The sequence below is a fragment of the Haematobia irritans genome, chromosome 3, assembly GCF_050003625.1.
Source record: "Haematobia irritans isolate KBUSLIRL chromosome 3, ASM5000362v1, whole genome shotgun sequence".
In the NCBI taxonomy this organism is placed as follows: Eukaryota; Metazoa; Arthropoda; class Insecta; order Diptera; family Muscidae; genus Haematobia; species Haematobia irritans.
The window spans coordinates 48,957,813-48,980,356 of NC_134399.1; the positions used below are offsets into that span (position 1 = coordinate 48,957,813).

The window sequence follows — 22,544 nt, forward strand, 5'->3', positions numbered from 1 at the left end:
TCAAAGTCTAAACAAAAATAAACAGACACTTGATTTTTTTCTAAATAAACGCAATATAGATATATGTTTTTTAAGCGAAATTTTTAATGTGGAAGATGGAAGCTCCCGTTCAACTATATGCAATTATGACTTTATTTTCAAAAAAAGACACGACAATTACGGCGGAGTCGCTATTGTCTTCAAAAAAGGTATAAAAATGAAAAAAATCAATTTAAAACTGATCTCGACATTTTAATTTGTGAAACCACAAATATGTCACCAAACTTTGTTCTAGTCTCAGTGTATTTTCCGCACTCTGTAAAAACAAATTTATTAAAAATTGAATTAGAAAAATTGTTGTGCCTTTTGGAAGGAAAATCAAATGTTTTTATTTGTGGCGATTTTAATGCCCGGTCAAAATCGTTTGACGACCACTGTGATTCTGTGCGTGGTACAATGATCAGAAGATTTTTTGACTCTTCTACTTTCCGCTGCCTAAATGATGGTAATATTACATTTAAAAGATCATTTTCCGATAGTTGTCGTGGGTCAGTACTAGATCTCAGTTTTGCGAATTTGAACTTAAATACAAGTTGGAATGTAGTTAATAACGCAATCGGCGGCAGTCACCATTACCCGATCCACATCAAAGTAAATTGTACCACAGAAATAAAACAAAGTTTTCTTGCAAAAAATAACCTCTTAAAAAATATAAATAATCTTGAATTAAACTCAAATATGTGTGATATCAAAAGTGCCTTTAATAATGAATTAAAATCAGCAAGATGCAAAATAACTCCGGGTAGAATCCCAAAAAGATGGTGGAACAAACAAACAGAAAAGTTTTTTCGCCAAAAAATAGTTGCTCAAAGAAAATTTGATCGTGATAAAAATAATATTAACGCTATGCTTCTTCGTGAAGCCAGCGAAAATTTCAATAAATCAGTCAACTCAGCTAAAAAAAGCAACTTTGTTAAACAAATTGACAAACTATACACTAATCCAAACGCGAACTCATTTCTCCGTTTTGTCCGTGGATGTAAAAACTCTCTAAACTTCACCTTCGCTTCAAAAACAAAAACTACTTAAATTACTTAAAACAGCAAATTCCAAATAACACACTGCAAATTCAGCCAGTAAACTTCTCGAAGTCGTCTGCCCCTTTCACATTGGAGGAGCTTCTGCACATTTTAAAAGGTAAGACAACCCCCTCGGCTGCTGGTATAGATGGAATCACATACGAGATGCTTCACAACTTATCAATAAAATCCAAAACAAAATTTTTGGAAGCCATCAACAAAAAGTGGTCTACATGCATTATTTCTGAGGACTGGCGTAAAATCAAAATAATTCCTATTCCAAAACGGGTTAAAGATCTTGAAGACTACAAGAACTTCAGACCTATAGCCCTTATCTCTGTGCTTTTAAAAATCATAAACCTTATGATCAAGGAAAGGCTACAAACTTTCCTGGATGTCAACAACATACTACCTCAAGGAGTTTCGCTTACAGGAAAAACATGTCCTCCGCTATATGCCTCAATGACTTATTAAATACAATCTCCTGTTATAAAGCAAAAGGTGAGAAATGCATTCTGATATCTTTAGATATCAGTCGTGTCTATGAATGTGTAAACATCACAATACTTCACAACATTCTTGTTAATCTAAATTGCCCCATGCAAATCTCAACATGGATAATAAATTTTCTGTGCAAACGAACACTAATTATGGGAAATGAAAGTGTCGAAATCCTAAACGGCATTCCACAAGGTAGCTGCCTCAGCCCCACACTTTTCAATCTATACACTTTGGCTCTTCACGGCTTCGCAGACGATAAAACACATATTTTCCAATTTGCTGATGATTTTATCATATTATGTCATGACAAAGAATTCGATATTGCCACAAAATTACTTCAGATCAAAATTATCCAATTTGCCTCAATGCTCAATACTCTAAACCTCAAAATAAATAGCGAAAAGACTGGCGTAATGTACGTTGCAAAAGGGCCTACTAAAATTCCCTTAATATCTTTAAACGGAACGCTAATAAAACCCGTAAACTCCATTAGATTTCTTGGCAGAAGCATTAAAAACAGTCTCTCCTTAAAAGAGCACTATGATGATGTAATCTCCTCATGTCAATGTTCCTTAAATGCTGTAAAACTGCTCACATGCTTAAAATCTGGCTTTCATCCGTCTACTGCAATTAATATCGCAAAATCTGTGATATTCTCAACAATCGAATACTCGCGCTCATCTATGGCTCATATGCCTTCACATCAAATCAAGAAAATCACCAGCTTCCAGTATCAAATTCTAAGAAGAACTCTAGGTTTAACTAGTGACACACCAATTCATGTTGTCTATGCCTTTGCCGGTGTACTACCACCCTCACAGAGGGCACACCTTTTGGCTGCGAAAGAATTAATTAGCCTCAAAACTCACAACCGCATAATGTATCACAACATTTCTGAGTCAGCTACGAGCAAAACAAGCCTAGGGATGGTCTACCTCAAATTTAAACATATTTTTGACAATTTGGTTATAAATGACTTAGTGTCTGCCTCACCTAAATTGGAAATCAACATTAACCTATTTCAAGGGGACAAACACAGTATAAACAGCTTTTGTTTTAAATCTGTTTTTTTACAAAAAGTAAGTGAGCTACAATCCGAAGGATACTCCATTTGGGCCACAGATGCTTCATTCCAAGAGGAAACAACTGGTTGTGCTGTCTGCAACATTTCCTCTAATCACAACTTTCTCTTCACCATTAGGGACAAGGTTTCATCTCATACTGGTGAACTGCATGCAATTGATAAGACGATAGATTTGATAATTGAAGATGGTTTCAGCAAGGCGGCAATTTTCTCAGACAGCAAAAATGCATGCTTACTACTCATTGCTAACTCTGCCAACAACTACATGATTAACAATATTCAACTCAAAATAAACAACTCAAAAATTCAAAATATATCGATCATATGGACACCTTCTCACATTGGGATAGAGCCCAATGAACGTGCAGATTTCTTCGCAAAACATGCTGCTCTAGTTGGTTGTGAAATACACTCGTCCTTCTCTATAAGAGATGCTCAGCAACGTATCCAAAGTGAATTATGGAAGGAATGGTGCGAAGACTACAAAATAAAATCTACTACCAAAGGCAAATATTTCGCAAAACTTTTCCCCGAACCTCCAAAAATTTAGTGGTACAAGGGCAGCCGGCTCAACCCATGTGACATCAAGATAATAAATCGACTCCTAGTAGGCCACACATATTGTAAAAACTTCTTTTTCAAAATGCGTTTAACAGATTCCAACATTTGCACTACTTGAAAATTGAAGACGAACAGCATCAAATTTTTGATTGCAGGCTCCATACTGAACTACGTGAAAACTACGCGTTTTTCAGGAAACACAGAAATCTTACAAACCTTCTGCAGAATTTCGACAATATGGACATCACGGATCTACTCTCCTTCATAAAAGATCAAATATACAAGCGGTGGCTGACAGAATTAACCCCTGGTTGTCGGCGATATATATCTATATATATATATATATATATATATATATATATATATATATATATATATATATATATATATATATATATATATATATATATATATATATATATAGGCTGGTTGGTATCAAGGACCATTTAAGCTAAGTCGCATTTGAGGACTAGATGCCTATAGAATGTTTTAAAGCTGCTCTGATACTAATTGGTGAAGTTTGGGAAGGAGCTGCTCTAGAGTTAGTCGAGAAGAAAGACATACCGGCTAAACCTAGAGCACATGCGTAGATACCTGCAAACCCTCCTGACCCTGAATCTATTTTAAATAGACTGAAACAATGCAAACCACATCTTCCAACAGGTAATTGGAAGGTTAGCCGTTTGGATGAAGTGGATGGACCAAGACGGCATGCAGTGTTTATATTGAACACTCAGTCTTTGCCACATCTAGCAAAGCAAAGAGATACCAAAGATGCAGACATGGATAGACACCGTATGCGAGAGGAGGTTTCTACTGCCTCAAAACTCGCCAAAGTTGAACCTATGGTTATTGCGAGAGTCACCGAGATCTCTGAAGAGGACATTCTTGATGACTCGATTGATACGGGTGATGTGACGGTTGTTGAATATCTCAGTGGTCCTACGGATCCTCCAGATAAATCTTTACCATTGCACTATGGGTGGAAATCGCAAAACAGCGGCAAAAAGTCAAATTTTCAAAATGAAAAATTATTGGATGTTCCAATCGAAATTACTATAGAACATATTGGAAAGTACAAATCGAAAGTTAATTTGAAACTTGGCAACCCTGTTCAGAAGAAAAAAGCTGCCAATATTTACCAACATTTATACAAGTTGCGTGTAATCAAGAAGAACAAAAAATTAAAAATTTCACGCTTAATTTTTTTCCAAATAAAAGTGAAAAAAGAAAACTTTTAAATGTGGATTCTAAGAGGAGGATTAGTAGTCAAGATGTTGTAAACACTTTAAAAAAATTCTTGTTTTTCAACTTGAATTTGTGGATTCAACAGTGCTGTGTCATATGTGTAAATTTTAGTACATACGTATATTTGCGAGGAATAGAACTAGAAATGTTAACTTATGAAAATCTTTGCTTATCATTGTCCGTGAGGAAGTATACTTTCTGTTTGTCTGTCCAAACTTGCCCATACTAAAATAAATGTTATTTTTCTAGGAAATAGTGATGATAAAAATAGCGAATTATTCTCATTTTGTCTGAAAAACAAAAAAGATAAAAATGTTATCTTTTCTTTCTGGAAAAGTAAAATACCACATAAAATCGACGAAGAATAAAGCAAATTAATTAAAACACATAGAAGTACATCAAAAGGAAGTGTAAAAACCACAAGATAACCAAAATAAGGGTCCTATGGCCAAAATTGGGAAAATTTAGCGATACGTGTATATGGGAGTTATATCTAAATCTGAACCGATTTCGATGATTTGCAGGTATAATTAGTACTACAGAAGATTATATTCTGCAAAATTTGAGTAAGATTGGTTAATAAATAAGGATTTTATAGTCAAATTTGGGAAAATCGGGCGATACATATATATGGGAGCTTTATCTAAATCTGAACCGAATTTGATGAAATTTTGCTCACTTTAAGGGTACTACAAAAAATTACTTTGTGTTAAATTTGAAGACAATCGGGTAGTAAATAAGCGCAGTACGATCTCATTTGTCGTAATCGGACGATACATATACTAAGACAACACGCTGTACAAAATTTTATCAAAATCGGTTAATAATTGCAACCGGAATCTTGTGAACAACAAACACAGATGGACGGAATTAGACTTAGATACCGAAGAACGTGATTTTGATAGTTAATATTTGTTTAATCTTAATAAAATTAATTTAATAAAATGACAACTGGTTTTTACTTTTTACAAAAAGTTCTGGGGATAAGGCGCTTTCTTAATAAGGAAAATAAGCAAGTATAAAAGTGACATTTGAATTTCGACCCCTCTATAGTAACGCACCTGGAATAAGGGGGATTGACTCCTTTTTGTTGGTAACATTTGATTTTGATAAGAAATATCGATATACCATGTTTGAAGATACTAGATTGATTGTAAATAATTTTTTCCGCATATTTTCAATTTCCGCCCATAGTGCATTGCAAGGCTGTACGTACTAATTTGGTAGTTTGCAATAAGGGAGATGCCCCAACCTTTGTCACTAAAAACATGCAAGAACTGAATAAAATGATATCTGATTGGCAGGTTTTAAGTGAACATAGCTTTAAGTGAATCATCGCTACATCAGCTTCAAATTTGATGTTCATACCACCAAGACCATATTTCCGCCAAATGTTGGGAAAGCTGATTGGAATAGGTATAGGGAATCGTTCAATATGATGATACCGGAAATACCAGAGACAAATATGAGCACTGTGCAAGATATCGAACACGCAGTGGGGAGGATTACTAAGGACTTCAACATTTCACTGAAAGCTGCATGCACTATAGGGAAGCCAAGGGGGAAAAATCGAACACCATGGTGATCTACGGAGTTAGGTAATATGAGGAAATCGTGCAGGAAGCTCTTTAGCAAAGCAAAGTCCACCAGAGCTCCTGTGGATTGGGTCGCTTACAAGAAAATCTGAGAGGATACAAGCGAGAACTGAGAAAGGCTCAGCATAACTCTTGGAATGATTAGTGCAGCAGCATTGAGAATACGTGCGAGGCTTCCAAACTACGGAAGGTACTAGCATCCACGAACTCCGCTCCAGTTTTCAGTAAAACATCGGAGGCAATTGGACAACGTCCAGTGAGGAGACGCTGGAGGTTCTAACATATTGGACACACATTTTCCTGGAAATGAGACGGTTAAACCATGTACTGGCGGTGCCACAGTGGCTCAGCGGTCGTTTCTTCTCGAGGAAATTGTATCGGAATCTAGAAGAAAATGGGCGTTAAATAGCTTTGGACCATTCAAATCCCCCGGACCTGATGGAATTACTCCGGCGGAGTTACAAGCGGTGGCTGACAGAATTAACCCCTGGTTGTCGGCGATATATATCTATATCTATATATATATATATATATATATATATATATATATATATATATATATATATATATATATATATATATATATATATATATATATATATATATATATATATATATATATATATATATATATATATATATATATATATATATATATATATATATATATATATCTATATCTATATATATATATATATATATATATATATATATATATATATATATATATATATATATATATATATAGTACATACGTATATTTGCGAGGAATAGAACTAGAAATGTTAACTTATGAAAATAAGCAAGTATAAAAGTGAAATTAGAATTTCGACCCCTCTATAGTAACGCACCTGGAATAAGGGGGATTGACTCCTTTTTGTTGGTAACATTTGATTTTGATAAGAAATATCGATATACCATGTTTGAAGATACTAGATTGATTGTAAATAATTTACTAGATTGATTGTAAATAATTTTTTCCTCATATTTTCAATTTCCGCCCATAGTGCATTGCAAGGCTGTACGTACTAATTTGGTAGTTTGCAATAAGGGAGATGCCCCAACCTTTGTCACTAAAAACATGCAAGAACTGAATAAAATGATATCTGATTGGCAGGTTTTAAGTGAACATAGCTTTAAGTGAATCATCGCTACATCAGTTTCAAATTTGATGTTCATACCACCAAGACCATATTTCCGCCAAATGTTGGGAAAGCTGACTGGAATAGGTATAGGGAATCGTTCAATATGATGATACCGGAAATACCAGAGACAAATATGAGCACTGTGCAAGTTATCGAACACGCAGTGGAGAGGACTACTAAGGCCTTCAACATTTCACTGAAAGCTGCATGCCCTAGAGGGAAGCCAAGGGGGAAAAATCGACCACCATGGTGGTCTACGGAGTTAAGTAATATGAGGAAATCGTGCAGGAAGCTCTTTAACAAAGCAAAGTCCACCAGAGCTCCTGTGGATTGGGACTCTTACAAGAAGAATCTGAGAGGATACAAGCGAGAACTGAGAAAGGCTCAGCATAACTCTTGGAATGATTACTGCAGCAGCATTGAGAATACGTCCGAGGCTTCCACACTACGGAAGGTGCTAGCATCCACGAGCTCCGCTCCAGGTTTCATTAAAACATCGGAGGGCAATTGGACAACGTCCAGTGAGGAGACGCTGGAGGTACTATTGGACACACATTTTCTCGGAAATCAGACGGTTGAACCATGTACTGGCGGTGTCACAGTGGCTCAGCGGTCGTTTCCAATCGAGGAAATTGTATCGGAATCTAGAATAAATTGGGCGTTAAATAGCTTTAGATCATTCAAATCCCCCGTACCTGATGGAATTACTCCGGCGGAGTTACAAGCGGTGGCTGACAGAATTATCCCCTGGTTGTCGGCGATATATAAAGGATGTATCAACTTAGCATATATTCCACGAAAGTGGAGGGAATCAAAAGTCGTTTTCATACCTAAAGCGGGAAAAGCCTCTCACTCGAATGCGAAGAATTTCCGACCAATCAGCTTATCATCATTCCTACTTAAGACTCTGAAGAGGATGATAGATATTTATCTTAGAACTAGCGTCGATTCAAGTTTGCTCTCGAAACGACAACATGCATACTCGAAGGGCAGGTCTACTGAGACCGCATTACATGAACTAGTCAGCTTTATTGAAAGCTCACTATCTGTCAAAGAATACATAATCGTGGCGTTTCTAGACATCGAAGGGGCGTTCAATAACGTCCATCCGAGCTCGATATTAAATGGACTGACAACTCTGAATGTTGATCCAGGTATACTTAGGCTGTTAGCCACAGCCACACTAGGACAAGCAAACATACAAAGGTATGTGAACGGAGACACTCCCCAAGGAGGAGTTCTATCACCTCTTCTTTGGAATGTTGCTATAAACAACCTTCTGGTTTCCCTAGAAAAAGAAAGGATAAACGTGGTGGCATACGCAGATGATGTGGCGCTAGCAGTCAGGGGAAAATTCCCATCAACAGTTAGAGATATTATACAGAGAGCCCTCCGGATGACTGAGAAATGGGCGAAAGATAATGGTCTTGGGGTAAATCCTGCAAAGACAGAACTAGTCATGTACTGCAAAGATCGCAAAACTCCCACGGTTAGGCCCATTTCCTTAGGAGGTATTGAAATTCCCTTTAGGGAGTGTGCAAAATACCTTGGTGTTATTTTGGACAGGAAGCTGAACTTTAAGCTTAATATTGAAGAAAGGGCGAGGAAAGCAACGGTAGCTTTATACTCGTGCAAAAATGCAATAGGGAAAAAGTGGGGACTAAAACCAAAAATTGTACATTGGCTGTACACGGCAGTGGTTAGACTACAAGTTTAGACAAAGTTCAGCGTATGGCGTGCTTGTGTATCTCAGGTGCATTCAGCAAGACAGGAACAAACTCCCTTAATTTCATACTGCACATATTGCCTTTAGACATTTTGGCCAAACAGTCAGCTGCAACAACGGCTGTGCGGTTGCGCGAGCTATCGCTGTGGTCGGAAAAAAGTTACGGTCACAGGTCGGTCCTCAAAATAATGCCAGATGTGCCTAACGTAGTTGATTACACTTTGGCGAGTCCACTTTTCGACAAAAAGTTTGAGACTCTAATTCCCAACAGTGAGGCGTGGTGTACACGGACCCCAGGGAATAAAAGATATATACATTTCTACATTGATGGCTCCAAATTGGATGGCCAAGTGGGTTTCGGAGTATATTCTAAAGATCTGGAACTTCGAATAGCGAAAAGATTACCTGATCACTGTAGTGTTTTTCAGGCTGAAATATTAGCAATAAGAGAAGTGGTGAATTGGCTGAGAAGTAATGCTCCAAGCAATATTGGCATTAATATATACTCATACAGTCAACCTACAATAAAATCCTTGGAATCTGTGTTCCTCAACTCGCAAACGGCCATCGACTGCAGCAAATCTCTCAATGAGATGGCTGAGCAGCACAATATTCACCTAATATGGGTGCCTGGCCATAGGAACATACCGGGGAACTGCGAAGCAGATGAGTTAGCAAGGCTAGGAACTACCTTACATATTCCAGGTGAACTAGAATCTGTTGGTATGCCTCTGGCTACCTGCAAGCTCTTACTGCGTGAGAAGGCTGTCATGATGGCAAATGTTCGATGGGAGAATTGTAAGGGTTGTACGACACCAAGCAAATATGACCCCATTTAAACTTAAACCGCACACTAGACATGCTAGTGTTCTCGAGACGCCAGATATCACTCCTGATATCTGCTATCGCTGCCTGATAGGCGATTTTGCAAAAACTATTGGTGCGAAGTATAATGAGCATCATGACAGCTCATAATTGTATGAGCTGTCATGATGCGGAGGAAAAGGAATCAATAAAACACCTCTTGTGTGAGTGTCCTGCATTTTGTGTAAGGCGTAAGCAAATTTTAGGGGCATATAGCTTCAGATTACTGGCGGACCTGGAAAACGTTAACTTAAGCAGTCTGCTAATGTTTTTGGAACAATCTGGTTGGTTCAACAGAAGAAAATAATCGAGAAGGTTCAACGGTTAAAACTAGAAGTGCCCATATGTAATAGGTACTTTTAGTTAATGTGGTATCACAATGGACTGAATAGTCTAAGTGAGCCTGAATCTTAATCGGGCTGCCACTTTAACCTAACCTAACCTAACCTAACCTTGCCCAGTCGGATAACATTTGTAGTGCCTCACTCATTATATCCGAGATCGTATCCAGAAATTTGTCTGATGCCATTATGACAATATCATCCGCATACGCCACTATGGAGATCTCATCTACTACTAGTAGCCAGAGTAACGGCGATATCTCTCCTCCCTGAGGTAGTACCCTAGTCGTAGTCGCGTTCCTTGTAGCATTCGCTAATTCCGCTTCTTTATTCCTGTGCAATAACATTCCTTTGATCGTCTTTTTCGATATTCGTATTTCGACCTTCGTATTATTGAAAGCTCCTTCAATGTCAAGAAAAGCCGCCAGAGTATGTTCCCTATATGCCATTGACCTCTCAATATAGTGCACTACAGAGTGTAGTGCAGAGTCCACAGACCTGCTCTTTAAATAGGCATGTTGGCAGCTCGATAAACTCCCGTTCAGTCGATTCTTTATGTGATTATCCAGTATTCTTTCTAGCGTTTTTAGCAAGAAAGAAGTTAAGCTTATAGGTCTGAAGTCCTTATCAGTTCCATGTATTATCCTGCCTGCCTTCGGAATGAAAATCACCTTGACCCATTGCCAAGCCTTCGGAGACTTGTAGGGACCGAAACTATCCAGCGCCCATTTTATGTTTTCCTTGGAAACAATTCTCAAGATTTCATCTTTTTTCCCCGCGTGGTTTTTGAAGCCACATAGATCCGGGAGCCACCGTGGTGAAATGGTTAGCATGCCCGCCTTGCATACACAAGGTCGTGGGTTCGATTCCTGCTTCGAGCGAGCACCAAAAAGTTTTTCACTGCAATGTGGAACGCCGTTCGGACTCGGCTATAAAAAGGAGGTCTCTTGTCATCGAGCTTAACATGGAATCGGGCAGCACTCAGTGATAAGAGAGAAGTTCACCAATGTAGTATCACAATGGACTGAATAGTCTACGTGAGCCTGAAAAATCGGGCTGCCACCTACCTAACCTACATACAGTGCCTTGTTAATCTCACACTCTGGAAAATGCTCTCCCAATAGCAAGTCTATTGTCTCCTCTGGTGATCCCGGTTTATCGGGATATATGGTAAACCTTGGCTGTTTCGACAAGAGCTTTCTTAGCCTTGATGTATCCTTAACGTTGGGGAGCTCCTCTATTACCCGTATGGAATCATTCCTTTTCGCCTTTCTTGTTTCCTTTTTGTACTCCTTTAGGCAGTCTCTATATTCATTCCATAGCTGCTCCATACTGCCTTTCCTGGCCGCGTTGTATAATTTCCTCGTTTCCCTCCTCAAATTCATCAGATCCGTATTCCACCATTCCGCGTGTTTGTTATTTCGTGGTCGGCTGATTGGGCACGATCTTGAGTAGGATCGTGACAGCCAGGTTTCTATATCATATGCCGCCTTATCAATTTCCTCCATAGAATCATTCCATAGCTGCTCCATACTGCCTTTCCTGGCCGCGTTGTATAATTTCCTCGTTTCCCTCCTCAAATTCATCAGATCCGTATTCCACCATTCCGCGTGTTTGTTATTTCGTGGTCGGCTGATTGGGCACGATCTTGAGTAGGATCGTGACAGCCAGGTTTCTATATCATATGCCGCCTTATCAATTTCCTCCATAGAAGTAAGACTCCTGTCATTCCATAATTTCGGTGCTTCATTTAGGTTGTGTCGAAACCTGCTCCAGTTTGTCCTCCCCGGTTTCCACCTTCAATTCTATGTACTTATGGTGCGAGTAGCTAGACACTTTCCAGTCAGAGACCCTAAACCTTCTTGTGAAATTGCCGCAGCCAATACCTCTTTCCGTGCACGAGTTTCGAAAGTGCAGTCACTTCCCCTGTTATGAATCACAATTTGGTTTTCCAGAAAGTATTCTATGAGGCTCTCCCCTCTCGGATTCGTGTCAGTACGAGCCCATAATTCTTGGTGAGCGTTCGCGTCACAACCAAAGACGAAATCCCTATTTCTTTCTACGCAGTATTTAACCAGTTCCCTTACAATTAGGGCTGGTGGCATTATTTCATCGTCATGCGCGAAATACGCCGATGATAAAACCAGTTGTTTCGAGTTTATATGAGCGCGGACACCACAAAATTGATTCAGAAAAAACACCATATATCTTTTTTACCAATATGCACGTTCGTATTTTATTTCCAATCGCATAAAAAGTTAAGTAATTTCCATCATCTAGTCCCATCATCTATCCTTTGTTCGTCCATGGTTCCTGCACCAGGGCGATGGCTATCTTGTGCCTAAGTAAATGGAGGATAAGATTATTAGAAGCCAACACACGATTATGCAGGTTTACTTGAATCACCTTCAGCATCATTTACTTACTAGGCCTGTTTTTAATCTTTCCTCCACGTCCTTCACTGGTCTTACAATGGCGCTGCTAAATCATCCAATCCTCAGTTGGGTAATTTCTCTTTTTCTGTGCCGTTAGCATCGCAAGTAGACGATCATGCGGCAGAATGGGTCCCGTAATAAAGATCCGCTCTCTAGGCTATTCCGCCTCTGGAATAGCCATCAATTTTGCTCCTTCCCATAGTTCCAGCCCTTCTATGGTTCTTTTTAGCCAAGCATGTGTTTCCGCTGTCTTGCAGTGGAGGATCTTATGTCCCTGCTTCGACTAAATATTACCAAAGTAGGGTGCCTCCACTACCTCCTTGCGTATCTCTTCCGAAACCGCAAAAGCAACCTGCTCTCGAGTAGTTTCCAGTTCTCCTCGTTTATCTTCCGATCTGGGCTCGATTCGTCCACAATAGCTACCTTTATACAACCCTCGTTGTATAGGTTTTTGCTTTGATCACTACGAGGTTTCTTGACCATAGTCACTTCGGCGAAGGTAGTACCTTCGTTCTGTTCTTCTTGTGGCGTCCATAATCCTCGGAATCAGGGTTAGGTGTTACATCATCTGCCTGAATTTTTGTTCCATTAGACTGCTTGGCGGGATTTCGAGCTATGCTCGGCATTCCTTTCGAGGCTGCTAATGGACTGGACGCACACAATATCCCCGTACTGCCTATCTTTCCCCTGGCCTGTGAGCGAGAAGACGAGCTTGGCTCATTTAACCCGCCCATATTGGTTCCCCATTCAGCTATCGGCACAAGAAGGTGGGTGAAAGTTCAATTTCAAGTTTTTGTCATCATTATTAATTACGTTACCTTCCAAAAATTCTTTGTTCGTAATCTCTCATTTCCTTGTAGTATCTTCCGCTTGTGTAGTCGGCTCCTGTCATCCTCAGACATATCCTTTTAACCCCCTAACTTCTTCCTCAGCCTAAGGGCCTCTTTGACCTTTAGGAAGAAAAAGGAGTCAGTGGAGGATATACCATCAGAATGATCTTCGCACACACCTACATCTCGCATGGCTTCCACGAGCGATCCATTTTCGCTAGACTGTGTCGGTGCTACAGGGTTGCCGTTTCTTTTCTGGTATTCCTCAACCAGTTGCTTCGCACTATTTAGGCGCAAGGTCACCATCTCGGAAAGATTGCCCTTTTTCCCAACCTACGAATGCACAATCTCGCATTCTTTAGGGATGCTTTCGATGAGGTTGATGATGCGTTCGTAGCCGCATCATCCCCAATGCATGTCACTTGAGACTTTATGCTAAGGCTGTCGCTCATTTTGATCTAAATTTACAAAAACTCTACTTAAAATAAGGTTGCTAAATAATAGTGAAAAGAATTCTAATACTAAAAGGCAGTCATATACACCAAGGCCGTATTCAGGGGGGGGATGAGGGGGATCAAACCCCCCCGAAATCAATGAATGTTTTTATATAAATAAATATATATTTTTAGCTGCATAGAAAAATATTATCGAAGATGTTGAAGAAAAGCTGGAGGTTTTATTTTGAAAAACGCTTACCTATAAAACTTGCACAAATCATAGAATACTAGTTGAAAAGCCCGTCAAACGACGGTCAAAAAAAAAACAAATTATTTTTGTTCTCGGACCACAAATTTCATTTTTGGAAAATGTATTTCTGCTTTTTATGTGTGTTTGTTGTTCCTTTTGTGAACATGACTCGCTTTGTTTGGCCATAGCAACAACATCGAAACAGCCAAACACACATGTGTAAATGAACCCAATAAACACAGGATGAGCGTTTTTCAAATGCAACACCTTTTCAGTTTGAGGGTAAATATCATTTTCAACATAAATTCAACTTGACTTGAAACAGCTCATCTTCAATACATCTTCGAATTGTTTGCGAATTACAACCAATTTGGCAAAATGTTGACGAAAACTTTGAAAATGTGTTGTAGATAATTGGAGAAAACTTTGACAAAACACTACCCTGAAATGCAACGAAAAAACCACATGGTTTTCAATACTACTTTGGACAACAAAGTTCGTGGAAGAAATACAAAAATGTGGACATTTTTTAATAATCAATTGAAATTGCTTATAATAATTGGTAAGTAAAACTAAAACACGAAATGAAAACTTTAAGGAAGTCACTAAAATCAAATCTCTTTGCAGACAACTAAAATATTTGGATGCTGATTCTTGGACACATTAAGAGGCTGGCTGATGAAAAATGGCTTATCGAGAAGAGAAGGTTTCCATAAATCAAAGTGCAACCAAAAAAACTTGGTATTTATGCTTTTCCATATCAACAACTACTGGATGATAATTCGCATCACATCGATAGTTTAATTTACATCGCATCATCAGTTTAATTTGTTATTTTGTGAATTGAAATTGCTGGAAATTTATTCCAATTATCTGGTCATCAAGTTCCTGAAAATTGCCAGTATTTTAATAACCACAATTTTGTAACACCAACGTTCTTGAGGAAATCACGAAGTATGTGGTCAGTTGGAAGAAATACAAATTGGTAAGTCAAAATAAAAAGTGAAATGAAAACATAATGGAAATCACAAAACTCGATTGTTTTGCAGAAAACTAAAATCATTGGATGGTATATTCTTGGAAGATGTTGGCCGATGAAAAACCGATGAAGGGAACAACAAAGAAAAGTTTTCAGAAAACTTACAAGGTGCAACCAATTAAAACAAAGTGCAACAATTCCTATATCAAGAACTGGATGAAAATGTGCTTTACATCAATTTACATCCCGTCATCAGTTTGATATTTTGTGATTTCCTCTTGCTGGAATCTATTCTAACACACAAGCCAGCAAGTTCCTCGATAGTAATTATTTCAAATTGCCAGGATATTAATTAATAGTTATTTGACACCAACATTATGGAGGAAATGGAATTATACATGTAAAAATGTTTAAGGTATTTAAAGTTGTATTCATAGTTTTATTTATTAATACGTTTAATAAGATAATTACATTTTGATTGGTATTATATTATTATTTTTATATATTATTAATGTTATTTTTATATTTGTTAACGAAAAAAAAAAATAATAAAATTTACAAAATCTCTAGAAATTTAGTATTGACTTTCAGTTAGAACTAGGATTGACTTTCATACAAATTGTGGTTTGAAAGTATTCGCAACAATGCTAATTTTTTATTTTTATCACATTGAAAACTGTTTGAGAAATTATTGAGTAGCGATGCATTTCAATTTGAGGATTACAATTGAGAAATTATTGCTATTGTGTTGAATTTTACTGTTGAGGGTAATGTCTGTTTTTTGTTGAGAACGCGATTTTCTCAACAATTTCTCAACTTGATTATTAACCTAATCCTTTGAAAAAATGTTTGAAAAATTATTGAATTTTAGTATTTTTCAAACGTTTGTGTTTATTGGGAAATGGCGCAAAACCTGCGAAAAGAACCTGCCTAATTCAGCGATGGAAGCAATAAAGAGATATTTCCAAACGTGCATATTCTTTTAAAAATTTTGGTCACTTTGCCAGTTACTCAGGGATGGAAAATACAATTTTTAAGAAAGTACAAAAAAGGTATTTTTTGAGCAGAAAGGTACTTTTTACTAGATTTGAACAAAAATTTCACTGGAAGATTATTGTCAAGAGACTGAATTTTAAAGAAAATAAAATTTTGACAAAATTTTCTATAGAAATAAAATTTTGCAAAAATTTCCTATAGAAATAAAATTTTTACAAAATTTTCAATTGAAATAAAATTTTGACAAAATTTTCTATAAAAATAAAATTTTGCAAAAATTCTATATAGAAATAAAATGTTGACAAATATTTCTACCGAAATAAAAAATCAATAATATAGAATCTCATTCTTTTTTCGACTAAAACTTTCTTGAAGTTCAATAAAATCCTGTTTTTGACTATGTCTTTTACAAAATCGAGATTTTCTTCCCACATGAACATGTCTGTTTTGCCATATTTGTAAAAGACTATTAGCAAATAAGGTTGATAAAGACTTTCTCAAAATATTAAAATATTTTGTCAAAGCTATTGTACCATAAATCTGATATCGACTCAAAAATGTCTACACAAAAGGTACTAAATCATTCGCAGGTGTACTACGGTACTGACCGGGGTGAAAAAGGTTTGAAAAAAGTACTATAGTACTGCATTTTCCATCCCTGCAGTTACTACGTGCTCATTCGAACGTTCATTTTCAACAATGAAGAGATTAAAGACGTATCTTAGAAATTCGACTAGCGAGAGTAGACTCAAAGGATTGGCATTAATGTCGGTTCATCGCCGAATAAATGTGCCGACTGAAGAAGTCATTGATTTATTTTCTGCCCAAAAAGCTCGTCGGCTCAATTTAATATTATAACAAGTATATACAGCACTAAGTTCGGCCGGGCCGAATCTTAAATACCCACCACCATGAACCAAATATTAGGGTTTCCTTTGAAATTTCAGGAGGGCTTGAGGACTTGAGGATATTCCCGAAGATAAATTTAAAGATTTCACCTATGAGGACTATATCAGATTCTGGATTTATAAGAACCATTTTTGTTTGAGTTTTAGAGGAATCATTAACATCTCTTGTAAGTGTGCAAGAAAATTATAAAATAAAGTCTTGATTTGAAATCTTAAATCTGTAGAAGTAAAATCTGGAAATTTTACATTGAGTTTCAAGCAATTCTCATGATCAGTGCGCCTTCTACACCCTCAAGAAGTGAAGTCGGTCTATATGGAGGCATTACCAAATGGATCGGTAAGAACTTAATCCGATACACGTTTTTGTGAGCCTAAAATACCAGAATATTTACAATTTCAGGCAAATCAGATAAAAACTACGGTTTCTAGAAACCCAAGGAGTTAAATCGGGAGATCGTTCTTATGGGGGCTATACTAAAATATGGACCGATACTCACCGTTTTCGGCACACCTCTTTATGACCCGAAAATACCTCTAGATTTCCAATTTCAGGCAAATAGGATAAAAACTTCGGATTCTAGAAGCCCAAGAAGTAAAATCTTGAAATCGGTCTATATGGGGGCTATACCAAAATATGGACCGATACTCACCATTTTCGGCACACCTCTTTATGGTCCTAAAATAGCTCTAGATTTCCAATTTCAGACAAATTGGATAAAAACTACGGTTTCTATAAGCCCAACAAGTAAAATCGGGAGATCGGTCTATATGGGGGCTATACCAAAACATGGACCGATAATCACCATTTTTGGCACACCTCTTTATGGTCCTAAAATACCTCTAGATTTCCAATTTCAGGTAAATTGAATAAAAACTGCGGTTTCTATAAGCCCAAGAAGTAAAATCGGGAGATCGGTCTATATGGGGGCTATACCAAAACATGGACCGATAATCACCATTTTTGGCACACCTCTTTATGGTCATAAAATACCTCTAGGTTTCAAATTTCAGGCAAATTGGATAAAAACTACGATTTCTATAAGCCCAAGACCCCAAATCGGGAGGTCGGTTTATATGGGGACTATATCAAAACCTGGACCGATATAGCCCATCTTCGAACTTGACCTGCCTGCAGACAAAAGACGAGTTTGTGCAAAATTTCAGTACGATTGTTTCATTATTGAAGACTGTAGCGTGATTACAACAGACAGACAGACTGACGGACATCGTTATATCGTTTTAGAATTTCTCCCTGATTAAGAATATATATACATTATATAGTCGGAAATCGATATTTCGATGTGTTACAAACGAAATGACAAACTTATTATACCCCCGTCACCATTCTATGGTGGTGGGTATAAAAATATTGTATACATACCTATGCATAAATAAAATTTTCTACACATGAGATTATATGAATATTTTTTTTTAAAGTTGAACCCCCCCCCCCCCGAATTAAAATCGTGGCTACGGCCTTGATATACACGAACACCCCTACTATTGCTAACACAACGCCATCTATCGGTGGGTAGTGTAACCATTCACCCTTATATTGCTAATACAACGCCATCTATTGTTTGTTAGTGCAATAATTTCACCCGATTGGAAATGATCTTCAGTAACAGCTGTTTCTTGCATAGCATTCCAGCGTGGCAAGATTACAATTCCAAACAAGAGAAAAGCATTTCAGTCGTTTCTCAACTTGTGTTGACGTTAGACTACTTTGCGCTGGTCGCTACTCGCTTTGTGCTTCAAATCAAAAAACACGTAAAAAAACTTACAACCAACAAAGATATAAAAGATACAAGTGCAGTGCTTTTGTTATTGTTTTGGTCAAATAGGCAATTAGATTTTGGAGTGAAACTTTTTACCTTTTGACTTTGTTTTTTATTAAATGCCACAATGGAGGATGAAGATCCGCCTCCAAGGCTTGATCCAAGAAAAAGAAATGAGCCCCCGATAGTTCGGGAAAATAAAAAAATTAAAAATACATGCCTTTTTTAAGAAAAGAAGACAAAACTTCTACAACAAATGAAAACCAATCAAAAGTAAACAAACCAAGCAGTGCAAACACGTATGACACTCAAGTAGAGGATGTGCATTATTATAATTTCTATAAAGATAAACAAATTCTTTATTCCCAAAATCATCCAGGCCCCTTTTATGTGTTTGTGTCTTCAGAAGTGCCAATTTCTACAAGAAGGAAAAACTCAGAATTACATCTATATGCCAAGTTGAAAAGTGCAAATATAAATGAAAAAGTCATATCAAAAAATATTGCATAAAATACCTTCCGGTTATCCTTCAACGATTCAAACTCGGCAAACAAATTTGTTCTTAATGGAAACCTAGAATCTTTGGGTCTAAAAGCTCTCATTCCGGACCGTTTTTTACAAAAATTTTACATAATCAAATATGTACCCACACAATTCACTGGTGAGGAAATTGTTAATGAAATTAATATAAATCCACAAAATAATTTCGATACAGTATCAATCGAGAGATTCAAAATCAAAAATGAGAATGGCAGGTATATACCATCAGAAACAATCAAAATTGGCTTGATATCGGATGCTCTTGTAAAAGAGATCTACATGTTTAATACCATACGTTCCACAAGTACGGTTGTGCAAAAACTGTGGTAGGCTAGGCCACATCGCAAACAGATGTCGCTCAAGGAAACGGTGTTTACTTTGCGGTCAAAACATTATTTGCCCAAACATCTGCCTGGACGTCAAATGCTCTCTCTGCATGTCCACTATTAAATGCCAAAATATTTGCCTCACTCCCAGATGCGTTCTCTGCAATCAGAATGACCATAACGCAATGGATTCTGATAAATGCTACACCCAAAAAATTTTGTTACTCATAATAGCAAAAATGTTTGCTAAAACAGCAGATTTTGTTTGCTGAAAAAGGGACAGCAGTAGCATGCAGTTGTTTCAGCAAACATTCGTTAGTTGAAACAGCAAACATTTTTTACAGTTAAAATAGCAAACAAATGCTGTTGAATTAGCAAACTTGTTTGCTAAAAGTTTTTGACAAACATCGCTGCTGAAATAGCAAACTGCGTTAGTTGAAATAGCTAACATTTTTACTGCTATAACAACTACAAATGTTTGTTGTCCCAGCAACAAAATTGGTCGTTTTTAACGATACGTTGATATGAAACCCGTAAATCATTTAATACAATAACTTCTACATTTATTAAATGTGTGAAATAAATTGAATTCCATCGAAGTATTGGAAGTTGAGTTGAAGTGTTGTACAAGATTTATTTACGTATATTTTTCTTCTTTGGTCTTATACACGCGGATAAAACATAACAATCTGTAATGAAAAGAAGTAGAAAAAGCAATTAGTAACTACACTAGTTTACACTACAATTTACATTTGATTAGAGGTTGCTTTTTATGTATTTTCATCAAGTGAATTCGAAAAAAGAGGTTAAAAATTTTTTAATGAAACAGTTTTTCAGATATACTTATATTTTTTTATCATTTTTTCATTAGAAAAATCATTTCTCGCGCTAAAAATGTATGATTATATCGAACAAATGTGGATCTGTAATAAGTTAAGTGGTTCAAAATATATTTAAAAAAGGGCACATTTTCAAAAAATATGCGTATAACTTTGTCATTTTCCTTCCAATCTTATTTTTACGTTAAAGTATCACCTTTACGAGCATAAAGTGAAACCGGACGTTATTTCAACTGTTGGCACTTTTCCACCGGCACAGAATCACTGTAAAACATGATGAAAATGTGCACAATTTTTATCGATATATTTAGAACCACATAACTCATCTCAGATTCAACGATATAAGCGGACATTTCTAGCTTGAGATATGATTCTCGCGTCTAGTAAAAAACTAAAAATGTAAGTATATCTCAAAACGTGTTGCATATAAAAATTTTACTTCTATATTCGAATTCAGGAAATGAAAATGCATTAAAAAATCACCTCACATCAAATATACCTCACAAAAATTTTATTTTGTAAACTATTTTTTTTATTTATAGGTATTGTATTGAACGACGTCATCAAAGTTCAAATAGGTACTTTTAGCAAAAATTAAAATGGTTAAAACTAAAAGCATACATTATTCTCCGTATTTAGTAAAATAGCAAGGTTGTAAAGTTATCCTGGTTTTAATACTCACATTTAAGATGAACTTTGCGAATTGTGAAACATTCGCACCCTCAAAAAAAATCGCCTCTCTAACATATGTTCCAAACATATTTTGCAGGAAGCACATATATTATTGGATACTGCCGAAACATTAATATGTTTGTTTTATGTGAACATATTCTATTTTTGGAAGCATTTTGAGCCAAAAATATTATATGCTTGGAAGAATTTTCCCCAAAGAAGATTGTGCTCATTCCCTAACACAATTTTCACTTCCACGAAATTTTTTAGTTCTTGGCACCTTTTTCTGTAATACAAATAATGTTGAAGAAATTATTCAATTTTATAATTTTTTTAAATTTTACCTTTCGCCTGGACGGAGAATCGAACCGAGGACCATACAGTTTGTAAGCCAACACACTACCACTGAGCTACGTAGCTGTTACAGTCACTAGAAGACAATTATCGTTATAAGTTACATTTATATAGCATAGTTTGCAGCGCCCACGAGCCCATGCAAACATAACATTATTTAACAGAAACATACATGTGTTGGCAACGTGGAGCAGTGGTTAGCATGTCTGCCGTACATGCAAAGGGTCGTGGGTTCAATCCCTGCTCCGACCAAACACCAATTGTTTTTTTTTTTAATTTACGCATTTATATTTATACTATATTAAATTTTTATAATGAAACTTCGAAATGTGGGTTAATCAAGATTTACAGTCAGAAACAGTGCTTGATATAAACGAAATGGACTGAGTTTTTGGATAAAATATGATTTTTTTATTGCAAAAATAACAGTTTTGTTTTTTGTTGTTTTGGTATAAAAGTTTGATATTTTGGAAGGAATTCAAAAACTCTAACAAAGGAAGAACGTGGGGTCGAGTATAAACATACATAAATAATTTTATAATATACACAAATTAAATAATATTTAGACTTAAATTAAATAATATTTAGACTTAAGCGTATAAAATTTTTGGCCTTATCATAAAGCAGTTTCCGAAACAACATATAAGCGGTTTCACAGAAATTGCTCTCTTTCGATTCTCTCGCTGTGTTAATTTGATATCTTTCGTCAACCCTCCCGGTTTTTATCTCTATTTCTTTCTCTATACTCTCTCTCTCTCTCTCTCTTTCGCTCTCTGAATAAAATATCACAACATATATATGTTTACTCGAAATTTGTAAATTTATATATGTTTACATTCACACATATAATTTTTATGAAACATGCATGCCCCAAACATAATATATTCTAACATATTAACATATGTGTTCCAAACATTTAGTGTTAGTTTGAGAACATTACATGTTTGCACTTAAATATATTGTGTTTAAAAATTGTGCCCGAAACACATTTTGTTTATATCGAAACATATGAAAAACATATTTTTCTAACAGTGAAGGAATCTCCTTTTAATAGCCGAGCCTGAACACCATTTCCCA

The 22,544-nt window shown here is 36.5% G+C and overlaps 1 protein-coding gene and 2 long non-coding RNA genes across 3 annotated transcripts; 2 read left to right on the forward strand and 1 right to left on the reverse strand.

The window, feature by feature from the left end:
- Positions 1–1,708: 1,708 nt before the first annotated feature.
- LOC142230915 (uncharacterized) lies at positions 1,709–3,193 on the forward strand. The gene has a single exon (XM_075301533.1). It carries the CDS (start codon positions 1,709–1,711, stop codon positions 3,191–3,193), a length of 1,485 nt encoding a protein of 494 aa, XP_075157648.1.
- A 10,898-nt stretch (positions 3,194–14,091) lies between these two features.
- On the forward strand, positions 14,092–15,467 carry LOC142229693 (uncharacterized). Its single transcript, XR_012720465.1, has 3 exons — positions 14,092–14,637; positions 14,703–15,060; positions 15,125–15,467. It is a non-coding gene; the product is annotated as an uncharacterized LOC142229693 (long non-coding RNA).
- A 4,673-nt stretch (positions 15,468–20,140) lies between these two features.
- On the reverse strand, positions 20,141–21,469 carry LOC142230059 (uncharacterized). The gene is made up of 2 exons (XR_012720568.1): positions 21,124–21,469; positions 20,141–20,291 (listed from the first exon to the last, which is right to left on the reverse strand). It is a non-coding gene; the product is annotated as an uncharacterized LOC142230059 (long non-coding RNA).
- Between the last annotated feature and the right edge of the window lie 1,075 nt (positions 21,470–22,544).